The 23,579-nt window shown below is 36.3% G+C and overlaps 2 protein-coding genes across 7 annotated transcripts in view; one reads left to right on the top strand and one right to left on the bottom strand.

The window, feature by feature from the left end:
- The window catches only part of adgrb2 (adhesion G protein-coupled receptor B2), a 367,628-nt gene that overhangs the window by 143,988 nt on the left and 200,061 nt on the right, over positions 1-23,579 (top strand). For 5 of the 6 annotated variants that reach the window (XM_038279174.1, XM_038279176.1, XM_038279175.1 and 2 more), the window contains exons 3-4: positions 9,565-9,645; positions 13,693-13,881. In XM_038279174.1, coding sequence (XP_038135102.1) covers positions 9,565-9,645; positions 13,693-13,881 — 270 coding nt within the window. The remainder of the gene's footprint in view (positions 1-9,564; positions 9,646-13,692; positions 13,882-23,579) is intronic. The other variant, XM_038279177.1, reaches the window with a different exon arrangement.
- Positions 15,693-17,678, bottom strand: LOC119779514 (piggyBac transposable element-derived protein 4-like). Its single transcript, XM_038279178.1, has 3 exons — positions 17,646-17,678; positions 16,529-17,217; positions 15,693-16,454 (listed from the first exon to the last, which is right to left on the bottom strand). The coding sequence occupies exons 1-3, from the start codon at positions 17,675-17,677 to the stop codon at positions 15,964-15,966; spliced, it is 1,212 nt and encodes a 403-aa protein (XP_038135106.1). The 5' UTR covers position 17,678; the 3' UTR covers positions 15,693-15,963.

Genomic DNA, 23,579 nt, shown 5'->3' with positions numbered 1-23,579 from the left:
TGCTCGTCGCTCTCATTGGAGTCTCCACCTGACTCCACTTTGTCATCGTATCCGACTTGAGTGGGCAAGTGCTCACATTCACTAGCGTCTGGCATGTTGGAGAGATGTTCTCTGCACGAATGAGTCCCCGTTTATGCTGTGGCAGTGGTAACAGGCATCTATTATGGACAAAGAACTCATGTGCATTTTATTGATGGAATTGTAAATGTAATGTGAGATACCGTGAGGAGATCCTGAGGCCCATTGTTGTGCCATACATCTAAGAACATCACCTCATGTAGCAATAGGAGAATGCACAACCCTATCTTGCAAGGATCTTTACACAATTCTTGGAAGCTGAAAACATCCCATTTCTTACATGGCCAGCATCCTTACCGGATCGGTTTATACGACAGTGTGGTCCAATTCCCGTCAAAATCCAGCAACTGGTTTTCTGAGTCTTCTGAAACACCACCCTCAACCCCCCACTGGTCATTAGGTAGAGGTAACAACTTCTATCTAGACTAACTGAGATATACATTTTTAGATTAACCTTTTCTGCAACCACTGGTCTTTCCCAGTTAACTTGAATAAAAAGCAGCTATTGATTTGATTCAATTCAATCCAGTTTATTTATAAACACATGTTATCTCAAGGCACTTTACAGTTCTCCACTTCTCTCTGATTTATTTATTGAAAATAGTTTATCTGTATTTTTATGAAGTTGAAGATTATAAAGGACAAAAAACAAATGAGGTAAATATTACAAAGGCAAATAAATAAAGAAGCTAATTAAAAGAGTTATATACATTTATGTCTCACTGTATAATTTAATTTCTACTTACATTTATTTGTTTATTGTATTTTTGGTAGCAATTAATTGTATGCTTATTCATTTATTGAGCATTAATTTATTTCTGTATTTATTTTTAAATATGGCAGATTTGGTCCTATAGGCGATATACACACTCCAGATAAAGAAGACATTTACATTTTATCAAATATCTTTACTTCTGAACTTCCTAATGAAGTAGGCATAGGTCCCAAAATTTAATCGTGCACATGCACTATTTCTCATTCAGAACATAAAACAGTTGATTCTTTGGCAGTTTTGTATTTAGCATATTAATGTAAAATTGCAATATTGGGAGAACCAGACCAGACCCAAACTGAAGCAGGAGGCAGGGAGACCCATGTTAGCACTTAAGTTCAATAAAAAATATAGTTAAAGTAAAAAAAAACAGTAAGAAATATCCTAAAAGACCCTAAAAAGATGTTTTTAAACTATTCTGAACAAGACCAATCATGAGCAACAGGAGACAGAATGATCAAACAAGGGGTAGTTAAAATCAGGGAGCTTAAGTACAGAGACAATGACTACTTGAGTGAGAAACAGATTTGTGCAACTGACTAAATGGACTAGAGCTACGGGAAAACATAAACATGGCAACTCAGGGAAAACAAGATGATGACTGGAAACTAAAAAAAAAAAAAAAAGTCAAATTGACAAATAACAAGAATCCACTCAAAGGAATCAGAGAAACACACCAACTCTAAAAATCTTGAACCAAATTACAGAAAGTCATGGCAAGGTGGTGAACTGTGGCTGTAATCAGTGTTCAATCAAGGTCTACCACACATACAGTAGACATGTTCAGAAGAAAAGTTCAGAAAACGGTTGTTTTCCTTTCTTTTTACATATCTTATGCTTCTATTGCACTGTTTCACAGGAAAATATCTGAAAAAATATCTACAATCCGTTTGCAATCAAACATTTCTTATACAGCAGCACAATAATCTAAGCACGAAATAAAGATGAAATAAAAGCTGCCCTATACAGGGTAGTCAGCATCACTTTTTGAGGGACATTGGTTAAAAAAATGAAATCCTCATTTGAAAACAGAGGATTAATCTTTGTTTGATACTAAATATTGTTTGATGGTCTGGTCTGAACCTTTTTGATGAAAATGAGAAAGTAATTGTAAGGTGCAAATCTATCTCCTTATAGGGTTTCTTTAAATCTGCTTCACACTTTTCTTTTTGGGCATAAAGATCAGATCACAATCTCCACCAAAAGTAGAAACTCATTTGCATTTGCAACCTGTCAAGTGTCAATACGCTCCTGTAATAACTTACAGCATGTTTACTGACATCCTTGAATTACAGGAGTAGCACTTGAGAATCATTTGAAAATTCTGTGCCCAAGAGACATATTTACCCAGAAAACTCCCACATTATTACATTAACTCTTAGCCTTTAATTCAATTTAATTGCATCAATAGCTTCATTCCCAGACGATTACCGGAATAGGGGGTTAAAAGAAAAAAGGATTAGAGGTGCTTGATTTAATTACACCTCCTTCAGCATCTAGCCTGCTTCTTGAAATCACCTGTATTAAGGCGGATTCATAATTCCTATGCTCAACTAACCAAGATTTACATTCACCTTGATAGACTTTCTTAATAACTGAAGGCATACACCTTTAGAGTATGTGATCAAGTCATTTCTTTTAGCAGAAATGTGCATCTACTTCTGTCATACATTAGTTGGCTTTGAAGAAGATATTACCATACTACAAGAATGATTGATCTGCTGTAAGATTACAGAAAAAAAGCTAACAAACTACAGTGCATAAAGTATGAGACAAGAAAGCAGGACAGTTGATAAACTGGATGAAGTGTCCATTAAACTGCTGCCCAGAACATTAAACAGTATGGTTGAATTTGTGAAAGGTCAACACTCAAAAGGGTTCGTAAATATTGATCTCCTCTTTCATTTGTACTAAACTTTGCTCCAATGCTCATCTAAATCCTCCTATGTGCTGCAAAGACCAAAAAAAAACAAACAAACATGACAGTGAGGAGAAAATAGAAACAGTGAGATAGAAAAGTGGCTCTGGCTGGTCACTTTATGTCTGACAGTACGCTCTAGAAGGGCTTCACTGAACTCTCAGAAACAGGAATTGATACTGAAAAAAATAAGAAAAATAATTAAGTAAAAGCTATTACATATTAAAAAGAAATAACGTTTTCTTGGAGATATTTGGAATTTGGAATTAATGAACATATTGTTGGTTGGTTCATCGACATAAAAAGACTAGACTTCTACCTATATATTTATATATATATATATATATATATATATATATATATATATATATATATATATATATATATATATATATATATATATATATTTTTTTTTTTTTTTTTTTTTTTTTTTTTTTTTTTTTCTTAACACATTAGTGGCTAGTTTTTTTATTTTATATAAAGGGCTTATAGGAAAGGGGGAATGAGAGAGAGGGGAGACATGCAGCAAAGGACCACAAGCCAGATTCAAACCCAGGTCGGACAAATCGAAGACTAAGGCCTCTCTACATGGGTCATGCGCGCTGTTTTTAATAACATTGCTTATTTCCACAACTAAAATCTTCCCTAGCCAGTACTATGTGGAAATGTGTTTCCACAATTATAACATCCATGTAAAGCAAATGTGTGATCATAAGTCATCATAAGACAGTATTTTGTTTTCTTTTTCACCATTTTACTGTAAAGCACCCTGTGGATTTTGTCCTGTAAAAGGTGTTATACAAATAATGTTGGATTTACCTTACTTTTACCTAAGAAAATAGCTACTTCCCTATGCCCATTATTACAGTGAACATAAACATTAACATTGATTTAGCTAGATATTTGACAAAAAGGAAAGGACATGGAGCCATGTTTATCTTCCCTTAAACTGAAACAAAAGTTAGTTCTTTTTTATGCTTTCAAAACTTTGTCAAGGTTCTCAGTATGTTTAATTTAGAGGCAAAAGGTAATACCTCTTTTATCAGTTAAAACATCTGTAAATCACATTTTTGAAGTCATAATACTGACAGCTTTATATTTGCAGAAACGTTAGTAATATATGTTATGCATATAAATCAGAATGTATTGTGAATACATTTTTTTCACCTTTAAAGTGTCTTTGACTTTGGAATTACATTGAGACATATACATTGGAACATTTTTTTTCTTAAGCTGTACTTATAAATAAAAAGCAAACCTTTACATGTAAAAGTCTGAGTTCAAGTTTTCAAATTTGCACATTTTTACCTGAATTGTCTTTCTCTCAGCCAATTGGTCAATTTAATATCAATCAGCTCCAGGAAGGGTAGTGCATGTGAAATAAAAAAGGATGATGCTTTGTTTAAACAAAACATTATACAGACATAGACAAAAATGTTGGTACCCCTCATTTGATGAAAGACAAATCCACAATTGTCACAGAAACAACTTGAATCAGGCAAAAATAATAATAAATAAAAATAATCAATACAAGTCAGCTAATAAAAGTCATACATTGCTTTTCAACCATGTTTTAACGTAATAATAATAAAAAAAAGTTATTAAACAGCCCTGGATTTAAAAAAAAAAATAGTACCCTTTACTCAATATTTTCTTTCACCAACTTTTAAATAAAACTCTTTAATCAAACCATTCCTGTCATTATCAATAAGACTTCTGCTCCTCTCAGCGGGTGTTTTGGCACAGTCCTCATGAGCAAAGTGCTCCAGCTGAAGGGTGTCTTTCCCAGAGGGCATGTTTCATTTTCCAAAGATGCTCAATGGGATTTAGGTCAGGGCTCATAGAAGGCCACTTCATTATAGTTGAATGTTTTCCTCTTTTCTTTTCTCTGGTGTTTTTTAGTTGTGTGTTTTGGGTCATTATCCTGTTGCAAGACCCATGACCTGCGACTGAACTCAAGCTTTGACAGCAGGCTGTCAAAGCAGATTTTTCTCTAGAATCCCTAGATATTTCATATTACCGTGCAGACATGCAAGGCACACTGTGACAAATTCAGCAAATCATATTCAGAACATAATAGAGCCTCCTCCATGTTTCACAGTAGGGAAAACGTTATTTTCCTGATATGCTTCAGTTTTCCATCTTTGAACATAATGCTTATATTCCTTAGAACATTTTATATTTTTGTATCATATATCCATAGGCATTCTCCCAGAAGATTTGTTGCCTGTCAACATATTGTTGGCAAATTTAAGTCTGGCTTTTTTATTATTTGTTTTCAACAAAGGTTTCCTGCTTGGTTGTGTCCCATTAAGTCAACTGATGTTCCTTGAGTTCGCCATTCAGCTTAAATCTCTAAATTAGATTTTCTTGGTTCTTTTGTTACCATTTCTTTCATCTGTCTGTTTGATCATTGATCAATTTTCCTCCTTTGGCCACATACATCCAGGGAGGTAGGTTACAGTCCTATAGAACCTACATTTCTGAATAGCAAGTGCAGCTGTTGTCACAGGAACATCAAGCTGCTTGGAGATGGTCTTATATGATTGACTTTTAACATACTTGTCTATAATTTTATTTCTAATCTCCTGAGACACCTCTTTCCTTAGCTTCCTCAAGTCCATGTTGAGTGTGGTACACACCATGTAACCAAACAACACAGTGACTACTGTCCCTTTGGTAACATTATAATTTTTTTCTTTTTTAGGGGTGCTATCCATTTTGTCTTGACTTATTTCATTAGTTTATTTTTGAAAATCATTCTGTTGAAGCATGGTTGATAAGCAATGCATGACTTTTATTTGTGTATGTTTATAGAACTTTTATTATAACTTTTTAAAAAGAGGCAAGGAAATTATTCAAGAAACATTTAAAATGCTAAACGTCTTTTTCCCCCCATGACCTATTAAAAAAATTATACAAAAAAAATTTAGAAAAAATTGAGAAAAAAAGAGAAAATGTTTAATGTCGTAGTGTCAATGACCTTAACAAGTATGCAAATCGGGAAATCATTAACATATATTACAATTATAGAACAATAAACTTTGACTTATTGCTGTTTCTTTTTGCTGTGAAATTTTAATTTAAAAGTTGAACTCTCCACCTTTATAGAATTTTCAAATCTTCAGTCTTTTATAGCCTCGATTAGATGACTGTAACATAAAAATGGGGGGACATGACCCCAATAACCATTTAAAACCCTTTAGGGGCATTTATTTTCTTAATAAGTCTAGGGAAGAAGGGTAGCAGCCTGGCACTGTGAGATCTCCTACACTGATGTGTACGTGCCTCTTTCACTGGCACTGCATCAGGTGCAGATCTCCATAAATCATAGACGGGCTCATACATGACTTCTCACATCTGACACACAGCTGCGCATAGTCTGGTCATCTGCACTTCTGCTGCTACTGGTCTTCTACTGAGACTACATGTGTGGAACCTTATATATGCTCCAGGTAGACTTGTGTCTCCCCTGACTGTAGGCACCTCTCATTCCAGGACACAAGAAGAAGTCAATTAAATACCCTACATTGAACCAACAGGGGGCTTACACACCCCTACCAATACAAAGCAGCTGGCAGAGCAAACACAGCCATTACCATATTGGACTTTTCCTCCAAAAGATACAGCAGATGTGTCTACAGATTCTCTCTTCCCCAGACACATCTCCTGCCCAGCAATTGGTACACAGAAGAAACAGAAGGAGTGAATAGAGAGGTGAGGGAGTGGCAAGCACAAAGGCAAATAGGCTACATACCCAAATATATAACAACTTATCTGTTAAAACATTATTGCACTCTATTAAATGTAGATGTCCTGCTGGTGCTGATTTATCAACTAGGCTAACTGTTTAGGATGTAGAAAAGTGAGCCAACAAAGTTTCTGAGTTATGGAAAGTATCAGAATTCTTTAGACGGCCATGTATCAGCTCACTGTCCAAGACTTCCTCTGCAAGAAGAACTGCGCTGTCCATGGTACTGGAACTGTTGCTTATCTGAGCAAAATCTTTCTTGCTGTACCCACAGCTGTAATATCATTAAACTCTGACTAAAGTAAATCCACCTCACAATAGTAACAATGTTTTACCCATTTTGACACAACTGATTTTTATTTCACCACTCATGAGTCGAAATTAAATAATTTTGATCAGAAATTCACTCCAAAACTGTATATGGGCCAATAAATTCAGCCTGAAAGGAGAGGTTGTGATAGGACTTAAAGCCATCACCTGATCACCAGAAAAAAATGAGTGCACCTCAGCACACTGATCAAATAATATACTATACTATACTCAGTTTCTCTTTACAATTGCTCCCGGAATGAAGACAGGCAACTCCAGAAGCCATTCACATAACCTACAAAACGTTTTGGCTCAACAGGCCATTTCAGCCTGTCCCACATTGCGGTCAATGGATCCTTCAGAGTGTGTGGGAAAACAAATTGATTTGGATTAAACTAGGGCTAAAAACTATTAATCATGATTAATCAATTATTGAAATAATCATCAACTAATTTAATAAACGATTAATCATTAACTGGAGTTTAGAGAATGTAAAACATGCCTTTAGCTGACAGAGCGACCCATTTAGAGCAGTAATTAAATAAAAAATTGTAAAAAAAAAAATAAAATATATATATATATATATATATATATATATATATATATATATATATATATATATATATATATATATATATATATATATATATATATATATATATATATATATATATATATATATATATATATATATATATATAGACATTTTGCATTTAAAATTAAAAAACATTTCTGTCAATTTGTGTTATCCAGAACTCCTCCAGTGGAAACATTTTAGTTCCCCATGGTTTATTTTTGTAAAAAATCTTCTTTAAGGAACCTTTTGCTGAATTTGCAAAATAATCATTAGTTGCATCCCTAGATTAAATCCTGCACTTTATTGGGTAACCTCCCTGGTCAAGCGCATCAGTCAATGCAAACCTTCCTCCCAATAACCACCTAACTCTGTATAATAAGCACACAGGAGGGACCGCATTGACTGATAAAAGTGTTTTTAAGCCCCCCAGTATGCCAATATAATATTTTGTGGCTTTGCTCTGTCACATTGACTTCAAATATAACACCTAAGAAATGCCAGTGAACCTCTGGATCTTGCTGCAGCTGATCTTTTGTTTTTACTCCATGTGTGAAACCAGAGCCTGTTAAATAGAGTTGAGGTAGACTCATGTTTCCAATTTACCTTGGACCTACCATTCCAGGACCCTAATAAAATGATATTTATACAACAAAGATTGCACTAGCAGGGGGCCGTAAAACTAAGAAAAATTGTTGCAGAAAAAATCCTATTCAGACATATATTATTTATTTATTTATTTATTTTTTTTTTTTTTTGCTCAAAAGTAAGAGTATTAGGCTCAGTTGAATCTTGTACTGCTGTATGCCATACATGGCTAGATTTTGCATCTAGCGGGGATTTGCTGCAGGTATATAATAATGCATTTAATTCTGGTTGTCCTCCTTAGAACAAAACAAAAGAAAATCAAAAAGACAGTTTGAGCGTTTACGTTGGAACTGACGTATAAAACAGATTTTTACCTGACAGCTCATATTGTCAACAACAGTCAAATTATAGGGGTAGTTTCCAAATTATATCTTTGTCCAAACAGGTGCTATGTATTTTCTTCTTTGTAGGTTAATTTGCAGGCAGTCAAAGAATGCATGTTTCTCATGTTTATATGCTCTTGTAGGTCAGCCCCTTAATGGAGGCTAATGCTAGACAATTTCCGTGCCAATCATTTAAGCTATGTGTAGTCTGATACACAAACTGGTATTCCATGCAGATCATGCGTTTTCGACTGTGAGCTTTTTTCCATGTTTTTTTTTGTTTTGTTTTTATTTTCTTTTATTTATTTATATATATATATATATATACAACTTCTACAAAGTATCCCACTGGCAAGAAGCAGCAAAGTAAAAAAGAATTACTCAATCAAGGATTGTTTCCCCTGCTGTGGGAGTTGATTAAGTCTTGTGCTGGTGAGGCTAAGCCTACAAATCAATTTGCACCACACAATACAGTCTTGGCTCATGCAACTATATGTTCATATCAGCTGAAATAAAACAGACTTTTACATGGTTTGCTATACTTTCTATGGAACATGTTCCCTTTTTGAATGTTTAAAATGTACCTCATCTTTCTAGTAAAGCAGACCTAGCTTTGTTAATATAGTTCTTTTTTGTTTATTTATTGTAGGATTTAAGTTTTTGAAATTTCACATAATTTTCCCTCTTGAATCCAGAGTATAATTTTGCTTTGCCTTTTATGTTGTCTTCTAAAGCCACATATTTCTGTTGTCTTTGATTATTTTAGCCATTGTTTAGATTCAACATGCAATTTTCTGCATCTAAATGTTGTGCATTGAACTGTATGAGATTGCACCTCAACTTATCTGCTATAAGATGCAAGTCAAAGAAATGTAGGTCTCTATATTTTTTATTTTTTTGTCAGGTTGTGATTTTGATGTACAAAAACTTGCCTATTTAAACCTCCCTAATTGGTAATAATAATAATAATAATAATAATAATAATAATAATAATAATAATAATGCTTTTTTCCTTTAAATTGTTTTTTTATTCTTTTTTCTCTTTCCCAAAAGACACAATTCTAGTAAATGGAAAGAAAATTAGTTATTCTACACTGATATTATGAGATTCATTGATCAGATACTAAGCTTACTTCATGTAATACAATTAAGTACTATTAAATAATAACAAATTATTTTTGCTCATTTTAGACCCATATGATGATGACCTGAAAGTGAAGACCCAAAGGCCACGATCAGCTGACCTGCCAGGTGTGTTTCAGGCACAAACAGGTGAGTGTTAGGAGTGTGAGGTAGTGTTTGCATCCAGGATCCAAATGAAGAAGCTTTGACCTCCAAAGGTTCTTTATATGTAATCACAAAGTGGTAAGATTTAAAGAAAGCATATTTTATGAAAGAAACGGAAAAGCCAAATCATGCAGATATCCTAAATATTTGATAGATGTCATGGAATGCCTTTTAAAAGTCTGTTTAGTTTAGTTAGACTTTAACCAGGGCATGCCTTAAATCTTTCAGTAATTCAGCACTCCTGATTCAAATGATGGTTCATTACCAAACATCTGCAGGAGTGATTTCAACTATTTAATCAGATATCTTTGAAAAGGTTATCTAAAATATTTAGGAAACTAACTTTCATGAAATTAAATTTGACATTTATTATGTGCACATTTTATTATGTCCACCTTTGATTCAAGCCTTTTGCAGTTTGTTTTGATCTGAAGCTGCCTGTTGTTCTACTCAACACTTGCTGGAACATGGATTTATAGCTTCAGAGTTTCTGCTGAAGAAATGCACCCACATAGTTTTATTTTCATCCTCCTGAGGTGTTTATGTTTTGAGTTTTTTCTTCTTTTTTTTTTTGGTTTGTGTTATGATTCTTTCCTGGGTATCTTCTTTAGGTTTTTGCCTTTAGCTTATTATTGTAACTTTTTGTAAGTTCATTTAGAACTATTTATGTAAGATCTGTATTAGATTTTTTTCCTTGGTTTTTCTGTGTAACTCAGTTCAACCTCCTCTGTTAGACTTAGTGTCTCTCCCTCAGCCTTCCTCTCCTTCCGTTAGCTTCTACTGCAACTCACTTTTTTGAGAATGGTGTGATCTGGTTTGATTGCCATTCAACATATTCCCTTACTGTGCCAATTTTTCCTTTCACTGATCTCCTAATGCCTGTATGAAAGTCCTCCACTTTTTACCTTTAAACTATTTAAACCATTTAAATTTACCATGCTGCCTCCATGGTCCCTATGTTGGGTCAATGGTAGCTCTAGACTAAATTTATCGGAGGGTTGGGGTGGGGCCTTTCATTTTTCATTGGAACAGAAGGATTTGGGAAAAAACAAACAAAAAATATGAAACAGGCCTAGAATATATTGTGTAATATTAGTGAGCCATACAGTCGCTCTCAAGCTGAAGGTTGCAGATGAAGACTATGATCTTATCTTAATATGATTGAAACTAACATTTGTCTATTAAATAATATTTAAAGGAAATCCAAAAATATAAAGGAGGAAAAAGGTCCAATCTGTTATGTCTTTTGATAGCACATTTCATCATGAGAACATGATTTACCATCATCTCTTCAATAAAAGGGTTATAATAGGGGCCTGGCCCTTGTCTAGAAATACCCTTTATTTTGTCCAGCTCCTGACAAATCTTGACAGTTCAGGGTTACATTATGTCTAGTTATGTTTTAGTTATGCTAGGTCCAGTTTTTCAAAATTGGTTTTCTTCTGTGAAAATGCCACACTTGGATATTGCAGGGCTAATTTAGTAGTTGACACATTTTTGTGTACCTGACCAGTTAATCTCAGCTACTCTCTGCTACTGAGGAGACTACTTTCTTTGGTGGTAATATAGCCTGTGACAAGTCCAAGTTTTGCAATTTTATCAATTGATAGATGTTCCTCTGAGGCCATCTTCAAACAGCTGTCTACTTTTTACAAAGGTGTACTATTTACACTTTTAAATGATAACTCAATTATAACTTATAATTAAACACGTATGGGAGAGTGCTGGTGAAGATTCTCAGTCATCCAGGTCAGTCATTCCAAAAAATTAAATTAAAAACAATCCACTGGACTTTGTTTCCAAGTTTGAAGACGTTTTGCTTCCCATCCAGGAATCTTCTTCAATTCAAAATGTCAGGAAAAGCGTTGAGTTCGAGGTCAGTGCTTTTGCTGACATTTTTAATTGAAAAAGCTTCCTGGATGGGAAGCGAAATGTATGGGACTTTTTGTGCGCAACCACTCAGTGTTTTATTTATAAAAAATATTCAAAACCATGCATTCCTTTTCTGTCACTTCTAAATAGAGCAGTGATTTTTATTGACCTTTTGGTTTGCTTTCCTATAAAAAAAAAACCCCACTACATTTGTTATTATTACAAACTGTGGAACATTTTAAGAGGTGTGAATGCTTTTGCAAGGTACATTATATATACAGCATATGTAGATACTGTAATCCTGATATAAAGAGAAGAGATAATGCTTATCCACTTAGATATTCCAATAATTATTTGGGCTTTTGGTTTTACCAAAGCTTTAGCTTTGTTGAGGGGTGAGAGACCTTGGAGACAGAATCACAATGTTTGCGTCTTGTCCTTCTGAGATTCTTTCCCCCTCTTGCTTTTCCTTGCCTCTCCCAACTCTTCCTTTCCTCCAGGCACGTGTGATGAGCTTAAGCCCTGACTCACAGCATGCTAATGAAGATGTAATACGATTAACGGACATGCAATTAATTCGATTTCCTCCTCTGCCATATGATGATGCTCCGATCAAAGGACATTGAGCTCATAAACAGTTTAAAAGGGGGGACATTTTCATTGTGTTCAGTTGTTGATTTCAAGGGCATAACAGAGTAGGAACAATGGGACCCTCGCTACAGCTGCCTGGAGAATTCCAAATCAAGGGCAAGCTTCCTCTCTTCTTTGGGCTCTAATGTGCATAAGAGACACAGATGTTTCTTTAAACCCCCGAAGAAATGATATATATATTTTTTCTATGAACTGATATATGCTTGGCATTCTTTTGACTTGATCATTATCCTTTAGGCTACTCATACAGGTTCTCTTTGCCTAAACAGGATTAAGTTTCAACAGACACCATCTGTTGACTAAAATTATAATTCTAATAGTATTTTTTCACATTTACATACATCATAAACAGTTCCAGCCTTAATACTAATGAAGATGTTGCATCAATCTTTTAGTAGATATCATAAATCCCAATCCACTATTGTTAGTGTGGCTTGTGTATATATATATATATATATATATATATATATATATATATATATATATATATATATATATATATATATATATATATATATATCAGGGGTGGAACGGTTCACAAAATCCATGGTTCGGTTCGGTTCACGGTTTCGTGGTCAGGGTTCGGTTCGGTATGTTGATTGTTAGCCTGACATGTTGGACATGTTGCTGTAAGCATTAACAATACATGTTGCACAATGCTTGCACACTGTTGCGCTTTTATCCACAACTTTCTTTCGGCCGTCATCGGCCACACTAAATGCAAAGTGGTCCCATACAGCAGACCTATAAAGTGCTGCTGGCGCGTCTTCCAACTCCTGTTCTTTCCCACTCGTCATACCCACACAAAACTCCACAACAACTGATTTTTTTCTGCTACACCCGGCTAAGCTGCTTCGCTTCTTCTTCTTCTTGTTTACTGCTGGTGGTTTGCTTTGGTCGCAGTACCGCCACCTTCTGCTCTGGAGTGTAAACGCTTCGCCTATGAGAAAAAGGAGCAGCGCATGAACCGACGTAACACACGCGAATCGAACCAAGACAGTCGAACCGAACGGTTCGGACGGTTTTCATAAAGTGTTCCATCACTTATATATATATAGATAAATATATCTATATATATAGAGATATATATATACCCTTGAGGAGCAGTGGGCTCCCCACAATGGCAGTCCACTGCTCCTCAAGGGTATGGATTAAATGCAGAGGTAAATTTCTCCAACGTGAGATCAATAAAGTTCAATTATTATTATTATTATTATCCATCTCATTACTTCCCACTTGCTCCGTCACCTGTCTCAGGAACACCAAAGCCCAAAATTTGACATATTTTTCCCTTTTTCGATGCTGATTACACAGATAAGCATTATATCAAAGAAACGGGGGCATTTTGTTGCTTTAGGATTCTTCTGTGTGATAGATTTTTTTTCTTAAGAAAATATTTGGAGGGAATTTGGTCAGATTTAAGAAAAAAGAATTCAGTAACATGACTGAAAATTAGCACAGCCAAAATGAAAGAACCAATTGTCCAACCCCCTACATCTCCCTCTTTAGGTGATCCAGCGGCAGAGGAGTGGTCACCATGGAGTGTGTGTTCCTTGACGTGTGGGCAGGGCTGGCAAGTGAGGACGCGATCGTGTGTCTCCTCTCCTTATGGCACGCTTTGCAGTGGTGCTCTGAGGGAAACACGCATGTGCAACAACACTGTTTCCTGTCCAGGGGAACCTGGAATCATAAGTTCAGGTATGGCAATCAGAATACCTTGATGTACTTCCGATTTTCATAAACAGATTTCCCACACCTTGGTTTTCCCCAAAGTCAAGATTGTTGCAGGCTGGCATTTAAGTACTAGTGCTAGTGCTGAATGTGTTCTGAATAAACTATTTTATAATGATCCAAAATGGATTTAAATTTTTGCCTAAATTCATTCATGTCCTTAGTACTTTTTTTTTACCGTTTAACTTTTTATTGGTACTTTTCACTTTTTTACATACACAGTGCAGATGAACATTGCACATTCAACTTAATGTAACATAAAACCTGCACTTTGGGAGCTATTCATCTATTTGACCTCTGTCCCGTCTAGCTTATCTAGTTCTTTATCTTTGTCGCTGTCTTTTGTCCTGAATGTTGTCCATCTCCTCCGTTTTTCTTTCATTTGAGTTTGCTGAAGTCTGAGACGATGTGTCAGTTTTTCCATGATGTAGATTTCTTCTATTATTCCAGTCCATTGTTCTTGACAAGGGGGTCTGCCTGTCCCCTTGCCTCGTAATTGCTTTTTTGGCAGCTATAACAATATCTTAATCAGATACATGTCTTTTACCCTTGCTCTGATATTGTTCAAATTGCAAAGATATAGTACCACACCACTCATAGCAATATCATATCCTAGAATCTTCTTCACAGTTTCATGTACATTTTCCAGAATTTAACAATTTTAGGACAGTTCCAAAATATGTGAGAGTGGTCGGCATTCATTGATCCACAATTCCGCCAACAACCCGTGTTTGTATCCTTATATTTATTCTTGATTTTAAGCGTGAAGAAAAATCGTATTAGATTTTTCCATGTGAACTCCCTCCATATCTGTGAATTGGCGGATGTGTGATGTGTTTTCCACAAATCTAACCAATCTTGATCTGAAAATGTCATGTTAAGCTCTGATTCCCACTTATGTCCTTAGTACTTTAAGCTTTGAATGCTCACCAAGGCAGTTTACGAGCAAATAAATAAGATCCTATTTGAAAACTTTCCAGGAAATCTGACCAAATGACTCTTGAAAAGGAAGACTGCAGCTTTTTGACATCTCCATTGATAAAATAAGGCATGAGTTGTAGTACACAGCGCAAAAACTGAAAAAAATTTAATAAAAACGCTTTTCGAAAACCTCTAAAGTCTCCAACCCCTGACAACAACCTTTGGACCTTTTAAATGTCACTCAGTATAGCTTTTTTTATAAGCCATGAATCCTTAAGTCTTCATATTCCAGGCCTTTATGGATTGACTTGATGAGCCAACATGACTGCAATTTACCAGTTCACATGCAACAATGTTGCCCAGACTGATGCATGTGTTGCTACGTGAGTGCATGTAAAGCCAAAACAGCTCTTTTAAGAGAAGACTAAATGAGAAGGTTTATTGGTTTTTAGTTTTTTGACTCACATGCAGAATCACACTGAGAACCAGTGAATTTTAATGTTTTATTTGCAAAACAAGAAGAGTGTGGAAGCGGAGAACTATAGGTTCTAGTCACATGCCTCATTGAAGTCTGTCAGGTGAGGGTAGTTGAGAGGTGAATCTTCTAGGTATTTTTCCTAAAAGTGCTTTATGAGTGGGTGAAAGATTATGTCAAAGATCAACTCCTCTGTTGAGAGATGGCTTTTCTAGTTTAACAAAATGGCTTCCTTAAACCCTTGCTCAAACCATCTTCTTCCTTTACAAGAATATGTGGTTTGTTTAAATTCATGGGCTGCCTCCTTTAACCCATTTAGGCCTAAAACGCCTGGAAAAAACACCTTAAAAACCTATGGCCGATTTTAAAAAATACCCCTGAAACCTGAAGTTTTTCTGTAAATTCAGCAACTGTGTCAACGCCTAGTAAATTATTGATATCTCAGCTTCTGTAGCAGATAGAAACAAAATTCAAAAAGTATTTGAAAGCTTACACCTGTGGCTTTCCTGGGAAATTGAGTTTATTTAGATACTCCTTCACAAAAATAAACAATGTAAAAGTAAAGTGAACATTAATATTTTCAATCAAAAATAGTAAGAAAAAAATAATAAATAAACAAGAACAGAACATACTAATGACTTAAACAGTCTGATTTACATGTAGCGACGATAGTGCTTGCCGAAGCACTCAATGTGCAGTGGCAGGCTGCACTGTTTACAACCATACACAGTTGGCCCACCTACTTTTTCAGTGTCCGAGACAAGCAAACACTCCCTACACTTTTTGCGCTTGTCATAGATTTTTCCAAAGTCATGTTGTGGAGGAGGTGTGTCTACTCTGCTACAAGCAGATGGAGCTGGAGAGGGAGGAAGACTAGGAGATGGTGAGGCAGGAAGAGAAGATGGAGGAGTCACATTAACAGCCCTGGTCCTGTGCGGTGTGATGAGCTGCTCAGCCAGGTCCTCCAGCCAGGGTTTGTAGCCTCTGTACTTGTGTCTGAAGGCTGTTCCTCCAACAGACCTTGCAGCAATGTAGGCATTGTGGCAGGACATAGCCAAGAAAAAGAAAAACACCCTCCTCCACCACTTCTTTGATCGATGCTTGAATCCATAATAGCCAATCATTTGATCAAGCAGATCGACGCCTGGAACACACAGAACACTCAGTTGACACACATGAAACTCAGACATTTGCACTCCAAAGACCAACAAAACAAACCTTTCATGTGCTTCTGGTAGTCTGCAAGGGAAGCTGGCACTTCCACCGGGACGTGGTTGGCTCCGTCTTTTTTTCGATTCACTGTCCCTGTCTGAGTTGGATCGTGATGGTTGGAGAGCACCATGACGGTTTTTGTGTCTTGCCAAATACAGAACGTGAGGTCGTCCTTCTGAGCTACCCTGAACTCGTGCTTTTCCATTGAGGTGTTTTTTCTAAGCCTCTCATTCTTTGGGAGTCCAGTCCGGTTGGCACGAACAGTGCCGCAAGCGTTCAACCCATGGGTCTTCATCTCCTCAAACAGAGTTACCCCCGTGAAAAAACTGTCCATATAGATGGACAGGTAAGACCCATAATATGGTCTGGCTAATTCCATCACCACACGGTGTGCGAGACCCTTCTCTATAGAGCCTTCACGACCAGCATACACCTGGAAGTTGGTCACATATCCTGTGGAGCTCTCTGCCATTACCCATACCTTGACACCCCACTCTGTCGGCTTCATGGGGAGGTACTGCCTGAAGGAGAGGCGCCCTTTGAATTTGATCATGCTCTCATCTACAGACACGTTGCCATCTACCTCATACAGTGCCTGGAATCGGTCAAGGAGGTAATTCAGAAACCAGCGCATTTTCCATAGCTTGTCATCCTTGTTGACATCTGCTGCCTGGTTATTCTGAAGGTGTAAATACCTGAAAATGCACACATAAGTTATGTTTTAGTTTTATGTGAAAGCATCACATAAAATATTGTCAAGCTTTTGTAACACATTTGGCATACAGTTGTTTATTTTTTTATTTTCAACACTATTCACATTGTAGATTATGACTGAAGACACATGTAATTATGTGATGAACAAAAAGTCTAAGGTAACTCAAAATATATTTTATCTTTTAAATTCTTCCAAAAAAAAAAAAAAGTGAAAAGCAGTAATCAAAAAAAAAAAAAAATTCAACCTTTTATTTTTTCCATATGTGATCATGTCTTCATTGAGAATGTGCAATATAAAACGTTTTTAAAATAAAGAACAAACATTACATAAATAACTATCTGATGATTACTTATTAACAGTATTATTATGCATAATAATGTCTGTGTTATAAATTGCAATACAACTTACCTCCAGATGGCCACAAATCTGTCCCGGGACATATTCTGGGGGAACTGCGTCCTGAAGAGAGGTTTACTCTGTCGCCAATAATCTCTTCGTACTGGCAACACAAGAAGTCCCATGCCCATACACAGCCCAATAAATGTTTTCATCTCCGTCACAGTCACGGGTGACCACTTTGCCATCTTTGCTTTTGATGGAGTTTGGTTTGTTTAGTCACTGTACCTATTCGTCTCGGTAACGAGATGCATCCAAAGGTCTTCATTGAAAATATGCTCAAATGCCTGCAGCGGTGTGGCGTCTGCAGGCAAATCAACCTTCACTCCAGGTGTGCGGTTGAAAACACTCCGTGCATTGCGGTGGTAGTTCTCCGTCTTCCAGTCACTATCAAAACCTTCAAACTCATCGTCGCTAGCGTCCGGCTCGTCGTCTTCGAACATATGTCTTAACCACAAATCCCGGTCGATTGGTTCAGCGCGTTCAAAGTCATCATTTTCATCTATACCGTCAAAGCCGACACACTCCTCAAAATCACTGCCTTCCGAAAACTCTTCTCTATCAAACTCCTCCATGTTTGCTTGAAACAAACTTCTTTCTTCTTGCTTGACTTATATGCTCTCCCGGCGTCAATGGTAGAATTACGCAACAGAGCCCCCGGCTTGAATGGTAGAAATGCGGCAATGCTTTCCCGGCCTAAATGGGTTAAGGACGTGGTCCACCTGAACTGGTTCCTGGACTGGAAGAGTTTTGGCTTTGAATTCAAACAGCTCCCCCCTTCTGTGGCTTTCTCTGCCATACACTCTGTCATGAGTAAAAACTACACTCTTGAGAATACAGAGTGGAACAAAGGTGACGACCACTGGGAACATGAAAAAATAAAAGCTAACATAATGATATAAAAAGGGTGTAAAGATATAACTAAATCTAAACAATGTAAGTATCAAAAATATATCAGCAAATCTCTTATATTCAAGAACAAAAAATACTTAGTTAAGAAAATTGTGCAAAAATGCAATTAAATAAACCATATCAGATTTATAGTCCCCATACTGAAGATATATTTGAATCTGTCCTTAAATTACAGCCAAACCCATTTACACAGTGACAGTTAGAAACCTTTAGAAAAACTAAACATTACCGCCACATATCAGACTCAATAACCATTAAAACAACAATTGTATTAATTTCACACAGAACTATTCACATACTTGTATTATATTAAACTAAATTTCCAATATTCACCACTTTGGGCACCAAGTACCTTTTTCCTCCGAGCATTGAGCAGCTGGCTTGATTGGTCTCGCAATGAATCCTGGGATAACTAAGGCTACATAGGATACACCGGAGCCGTCCTTCAAAACGGAAAAAGAGAAGGATGCATTTGTCTGCCACATAACGAGCAGACTTGGAATCAGAGCAGGCTGCTCGTCATAGCTGTGCTATGACGTAATTGGCCAATGAATCTGGCCTTCAAGGGACGCATCACAGGAATTCAAATTCAGCTATGGATGTGAAACAATGCTGATGGGGATGTTACCAACACATCAGATCCCCCTAATGAATTAGCAAACCCCCATGTGCCCTCATCTGCCAATCCAGTAGGAGAGATCAAATTCACCTTTTGTTTTGTTTTTTTCCCCTAACTCTTTGTTTGACCTACATATATTAATCTCTGTCCTCCCCAGCACAAGGTAGAACCGAAGAAGCCGCTTGGATGAGGGGCTCCAGAAAACTTCACATTCAAGTGAAGTTTGTCACTTGAATGTGAGGTTTTGTCCTCCAGAAAACTTCACATTCAAGTTGACTAAACCAAACTTGTTCAAGCAAAAATGCTCTTTCTTACTGGACCAGAAAGTAGCCAACTTTAAGGCATTTTCACATAGTCACAGCTTCCACAAAGAATACTTCTTCTGACACCACCAAACACCAATTAATTTATTAATTAAATGTTTTTTTATCCATCTGCTTATCAGGGCCAAGTAAGATAAAACTGAAAATATACTATAGTAAGAGGCAATTTCTTAGTGTATTTCTAGTTTTTTTATATACTGATTGCACATAAAAACAAATTTGATTTGATCAAACAGATTTTACTCTAAACAGAGTGGAGTTCAAACACTGTTCAGTGCAGTTTTGGCATATTCAGAAAGATAGATGCTATTTTTTTTAAAACATCTCCAATGGAACTATCCATACTCTGACGTGCATCACTCTTTGCCTCTTATTTTTGCAACAGTACTCTCCTCTTTCACCTTAACTTTTAACTGATTTTGTATCAACCAGTAACAGCTAAAATAGCTGCCTTTGAAAAGACAAGATTAGTTGATTGTTGTCAGACTAACTGGCTGAACTTCAGTAATAAGTCTGAAACCACACAGATTATAACAGCAGCTTTTTTCTTTGTCTGCGTTTTGGCATAATGCTATCTATTTTAGATACTGTGGCAATAATAATTATTAGATCAACTCTGCCTTGTTTTGACCACCAGCACATTTTTGTCTTTCTTAGATGAAAGGCTGAAGGGTTTCCAGTCTGACAGTTGTTGGATTGGACCAATGCCAGTTGAAACTTTTTGCAAAAAGCACTCTTTGCCTTTGTTTTTAACCTGTCTTCAGGTCTATATGATGATCACATGCAAACATCCTTGTAACCAAAAAGAATGAAGCTACTTAATATATTTGTCAGTGCTTTTAAGAAGCATACTTTTTGTGCAAAGGTTCTCTTTTGACACCAGATTTGTTCTGTTTTTCAATATTAAAGGTGGTTTTTTCAAAGATAAATAATAAAAGTCATGAAAATTGTATTATTGCAATAAACAACAGTTTCTGAGAGATATTTTGATTTAAAGAAATATATTATTTTGTTTATTTATTTTGCATTCTAAATGATCAGATAAAAGGCTAAAAACATGTCAAGGCCTTTATCAACAAATAGACCTGCTTCTTAGGAGATCTCTGTAGTCTTGCCTGCAACAAGGGAAAAGTTTATAAGAAACTTGGCTCTAGATATGGCTTGATGGCTAACTTCTGAATTGCTTTTTTTTCACTTAATTGGGTTGCATTTCGCAGTATGTCCCTGAAAGAGACTTGGCTTTTAGCTGTCGATTTCACTCCATTTTTTCCAACTTCTCTCTCCAAACCACGTTTTCTTCAGCAGCCCTTTGACTTTCAGAAAAGGTTCCAGCTTCATCCTCCAATAAAAAAATAAAAAAGAATGTAACTGTCTAATGTTAAACACAGTCATCTTCATGCAGGTCATCTTCTACTGCTTCTTTTTAAATAATTTTTAAGGTTCCATATTTGGTCTTCTCGTCTTTTGAAATTCTCTCTGGGGTCTATTTTCCTGAAGTCTGATGTGTCATTTTATATAGATGACATCAAAGTTTATCTACTCAAGTTTTTCATAGATAAAAGAGCTTACTTATCTTACTTTATCCAAATAAGAATTGGAGAAAAGTCATTTCGTTTAATAGATCTGACCTGCTGACAGAGTAGAGCAGTGCTTGTGAATCACTGACCTGTTTTGGCTGTATGTCGGTTAGAAATCTTGGTGTGATTTTTAGGTTTAATAAACTTGTCAAAACAATCATGCCATATTTTTTTAATTAAAGACAGGACTAACAGAATTGCTTTCTTCATGGGATTGACGTCTATTTGCTATGTACAACTGGTTCAAATGCAGGGACAAGAGGTCATGAACGTATTAGTATTTATTTATTATTAACGTATTTATTTTTGAATACATCATTGGTCAAGCACCTTAACACCTCAGTATAACTCTACGATGTAAAGACCAAAGTCTCTTACTTCTTCCCAGGACTCAGCCTTTCACTATGGAGGCAGTGCTTTAGCAGCTTCAGCTGGGCTCTGGAACAGTTTTCCCCTTTCTGTGAGATCTGCTTGTGCTTGAATAGTTTTAAATGTCTCATTTTTTTTAACTAGCTTTTAATTGCATAGCGCATGACCAGTAGTCCTGTTTCTTCATTTTAATGCTGAATTTACTAATTACTTTTAATTGATTTGTTATTGCTATTTTGTTTGTTATTCATTTGAAAAGCATTCAGGTAGCTTTTTGGTTGGTAAGGCCCTCACCAATAAAATAATGAATTAAGGAATGAAAAGAAACATTTGCCTACAAAAATCATACACAGCTTCAAAGTATAAGATACAGTATTTCCTGTCTTTTCTCAAGTGTAGCATTTTGAACATAGAAAGCTCTAGCTCGAGCTAATTACCCTAATGGTAAAGAGCAAATGTTACAGATGAGCAAACTCATTCATTTCTATCATAATTGCACAGTTTCTTTTGAGCATCTTAATTCAGAGACAATGGAAGACCAAAGCAAAGAGATGTGAAATTGTTTCAAACAAATTTCTAAGGTCACTTTTTTATCAGTCTCAAACGGTTTATCATCTGGCTTCTTCCTAAATGACTTGAGGATTTTTTTTTTTTTTTTCCGATCTGGAAAACTGTTGTGGGTATGAAGTAATACTTAAACTCTTGAAAGCTGAGCACGACTGGTTAGTGAATACTCAGTCTCTCTGCTCCCTCAAGTCCAGTTTGGCTTTGAAAGCAACAATCTTATCTTTATAATTATAGAGTGGCCATTTTTCTTTAAAGTAAGATACTGGGTTAGAGCAGATGGAAAATGTGGCACAGGTAAACAAATTTTGCAACCCAACCGTGGTACTGAATTGCACTGTCAGAGGTGAATTCTGCTCTAAAAGAAATATTATAAGTGGCGCTATGAACTCAAATCATTGAGCCAGTGATCTGCCTTTAGAAAGCCATATCCCTATTACACATACAAAAAGTCTGGGCTCTGTATTCATTTACTCTCAAAGCAGCTTAAAGAGATAACACTTAAGGGCATGCACAGTGATGTACTTACTAACTTTAAATACATGTTGGAAAATGTAAACTTAGAAAATATTTTTTGAATAACCAGCCTTTTTCTATAAAAAAAGCAGTGTTTTGATTGAGATTTTTCTGTAGAAGTAATCTTCTTTATCTATGTTGTGGCCCTCTCACCCCAGCTGCTCTATCTCTGCATTTCAAAATGGCGTTCTTTTTCTGGCACTCTCTGGTGTCTATATGTTATTTTCAGTAAGGTCTTCAATGACACATATTTGCCAACATTTTTTAGAGGGCCGGCTTTGACACGTGCACGTAGGGACCGCACACTAACAAATGACACACCAAATCTGACAAAGTTACAATTGATTAGAACATAACTTATAGATATTACTAAAGTATAGGAACCCACCAGAACTGTTTGCCTTGGCACATTTCAATGGTTTTCATGCCAATGCAGCATGAACCTGTAAAAATTGGGACTATTACTCTGCTAAACCGAAATTAAATGATGTTGAACCTTGAATATTGTTTGAGCCATTAACTACCAGATAGTGTTATTTCAACTCTTATCTAAGGAGGGATTACTTCAATTAAAAGAAGTGAGAATAAGCCCTGACACATAAGCGCCTTCAGCAGGGTAATAGCTTCCTTTGCAGCATAGAACCCAGCTTACTTGATCCGGGTCTGCGGGCATTAAGCTTGATCAGAGCTGGACCAAAACACTTGAATAATGGCCAAGACCTGATGAAAACCCAATGTGGATAAATATTTCATTGAAGGTATTACCTCTATCAGACACATTTAGTCTGCGTGGTTGCACCGCTGTGCTGACTGAGCATGGTTACGTAGTGTTCCTTGTGTGCGCAGTCAGTAAAGTGCTGACCATTGCACTGACAGAGTTTGTCTAGTAGCAAGAATATCTTAAATGAAGTATCAATTGACGCCAAGTTTTATTTACTCCACAGCAAGCACTTGATCACGGCAGGTCCTGCTCTGATGTGGTTGATATGAAGGTCATATGCTGGGTGTAGACAAGCAGAGCTGGTCCCCATTCCAGCAGCTGCAGGATGAGCTCCATCATGATTCT

The sequence above is a fragment of the Cyprinodon tularosa genome, unplaced genomic scaffold (genome assembly GCF_016077235.1).
Source record: "Cyprinodon tularosa strain WSP-4 unplaced genomic scaffold, ASM1607723v1 ctg149, whole genome shotgun sequence".
In the NCBI taxonomy this organism is placed as follows: domain Eukaryota; kingdom Metazoa; phylum Chordata; class Actinopteri; order Cyprinodontiformes; family Cyprinodontidae; genus Cyprinodon; species Cyprinodon tularosa.
Note: the sequence above shows the minus strand (reverse complement) of the source record. Positions and strands in the feature narration are given on the sequence as shown.

Excerpts from the sequence above, each read along its gene's own strand:
- LOC119779514 (XM_038279178.1), bottom strand. The coding sequence starts at position 17,677 with ATGTCCCGGGACAGATTTGTGGCCATCTGGAG. Across the intron at positions 17,218-17,645 it reads AGATTTGTGGCCATCTGGAG|GTATTTACACCTTCAGAATA; the intron begins GTAAGTTGTATT and ends GTGCATTTTCAG. Across the intron at positions 16,455-16,528 it reads CTACCAGAAGCACATGAAAG|GCGTCGATCTGCTTGATCAA; the intron begins GTTTGTTTTGTT and ends TGTGTGTTCCAG.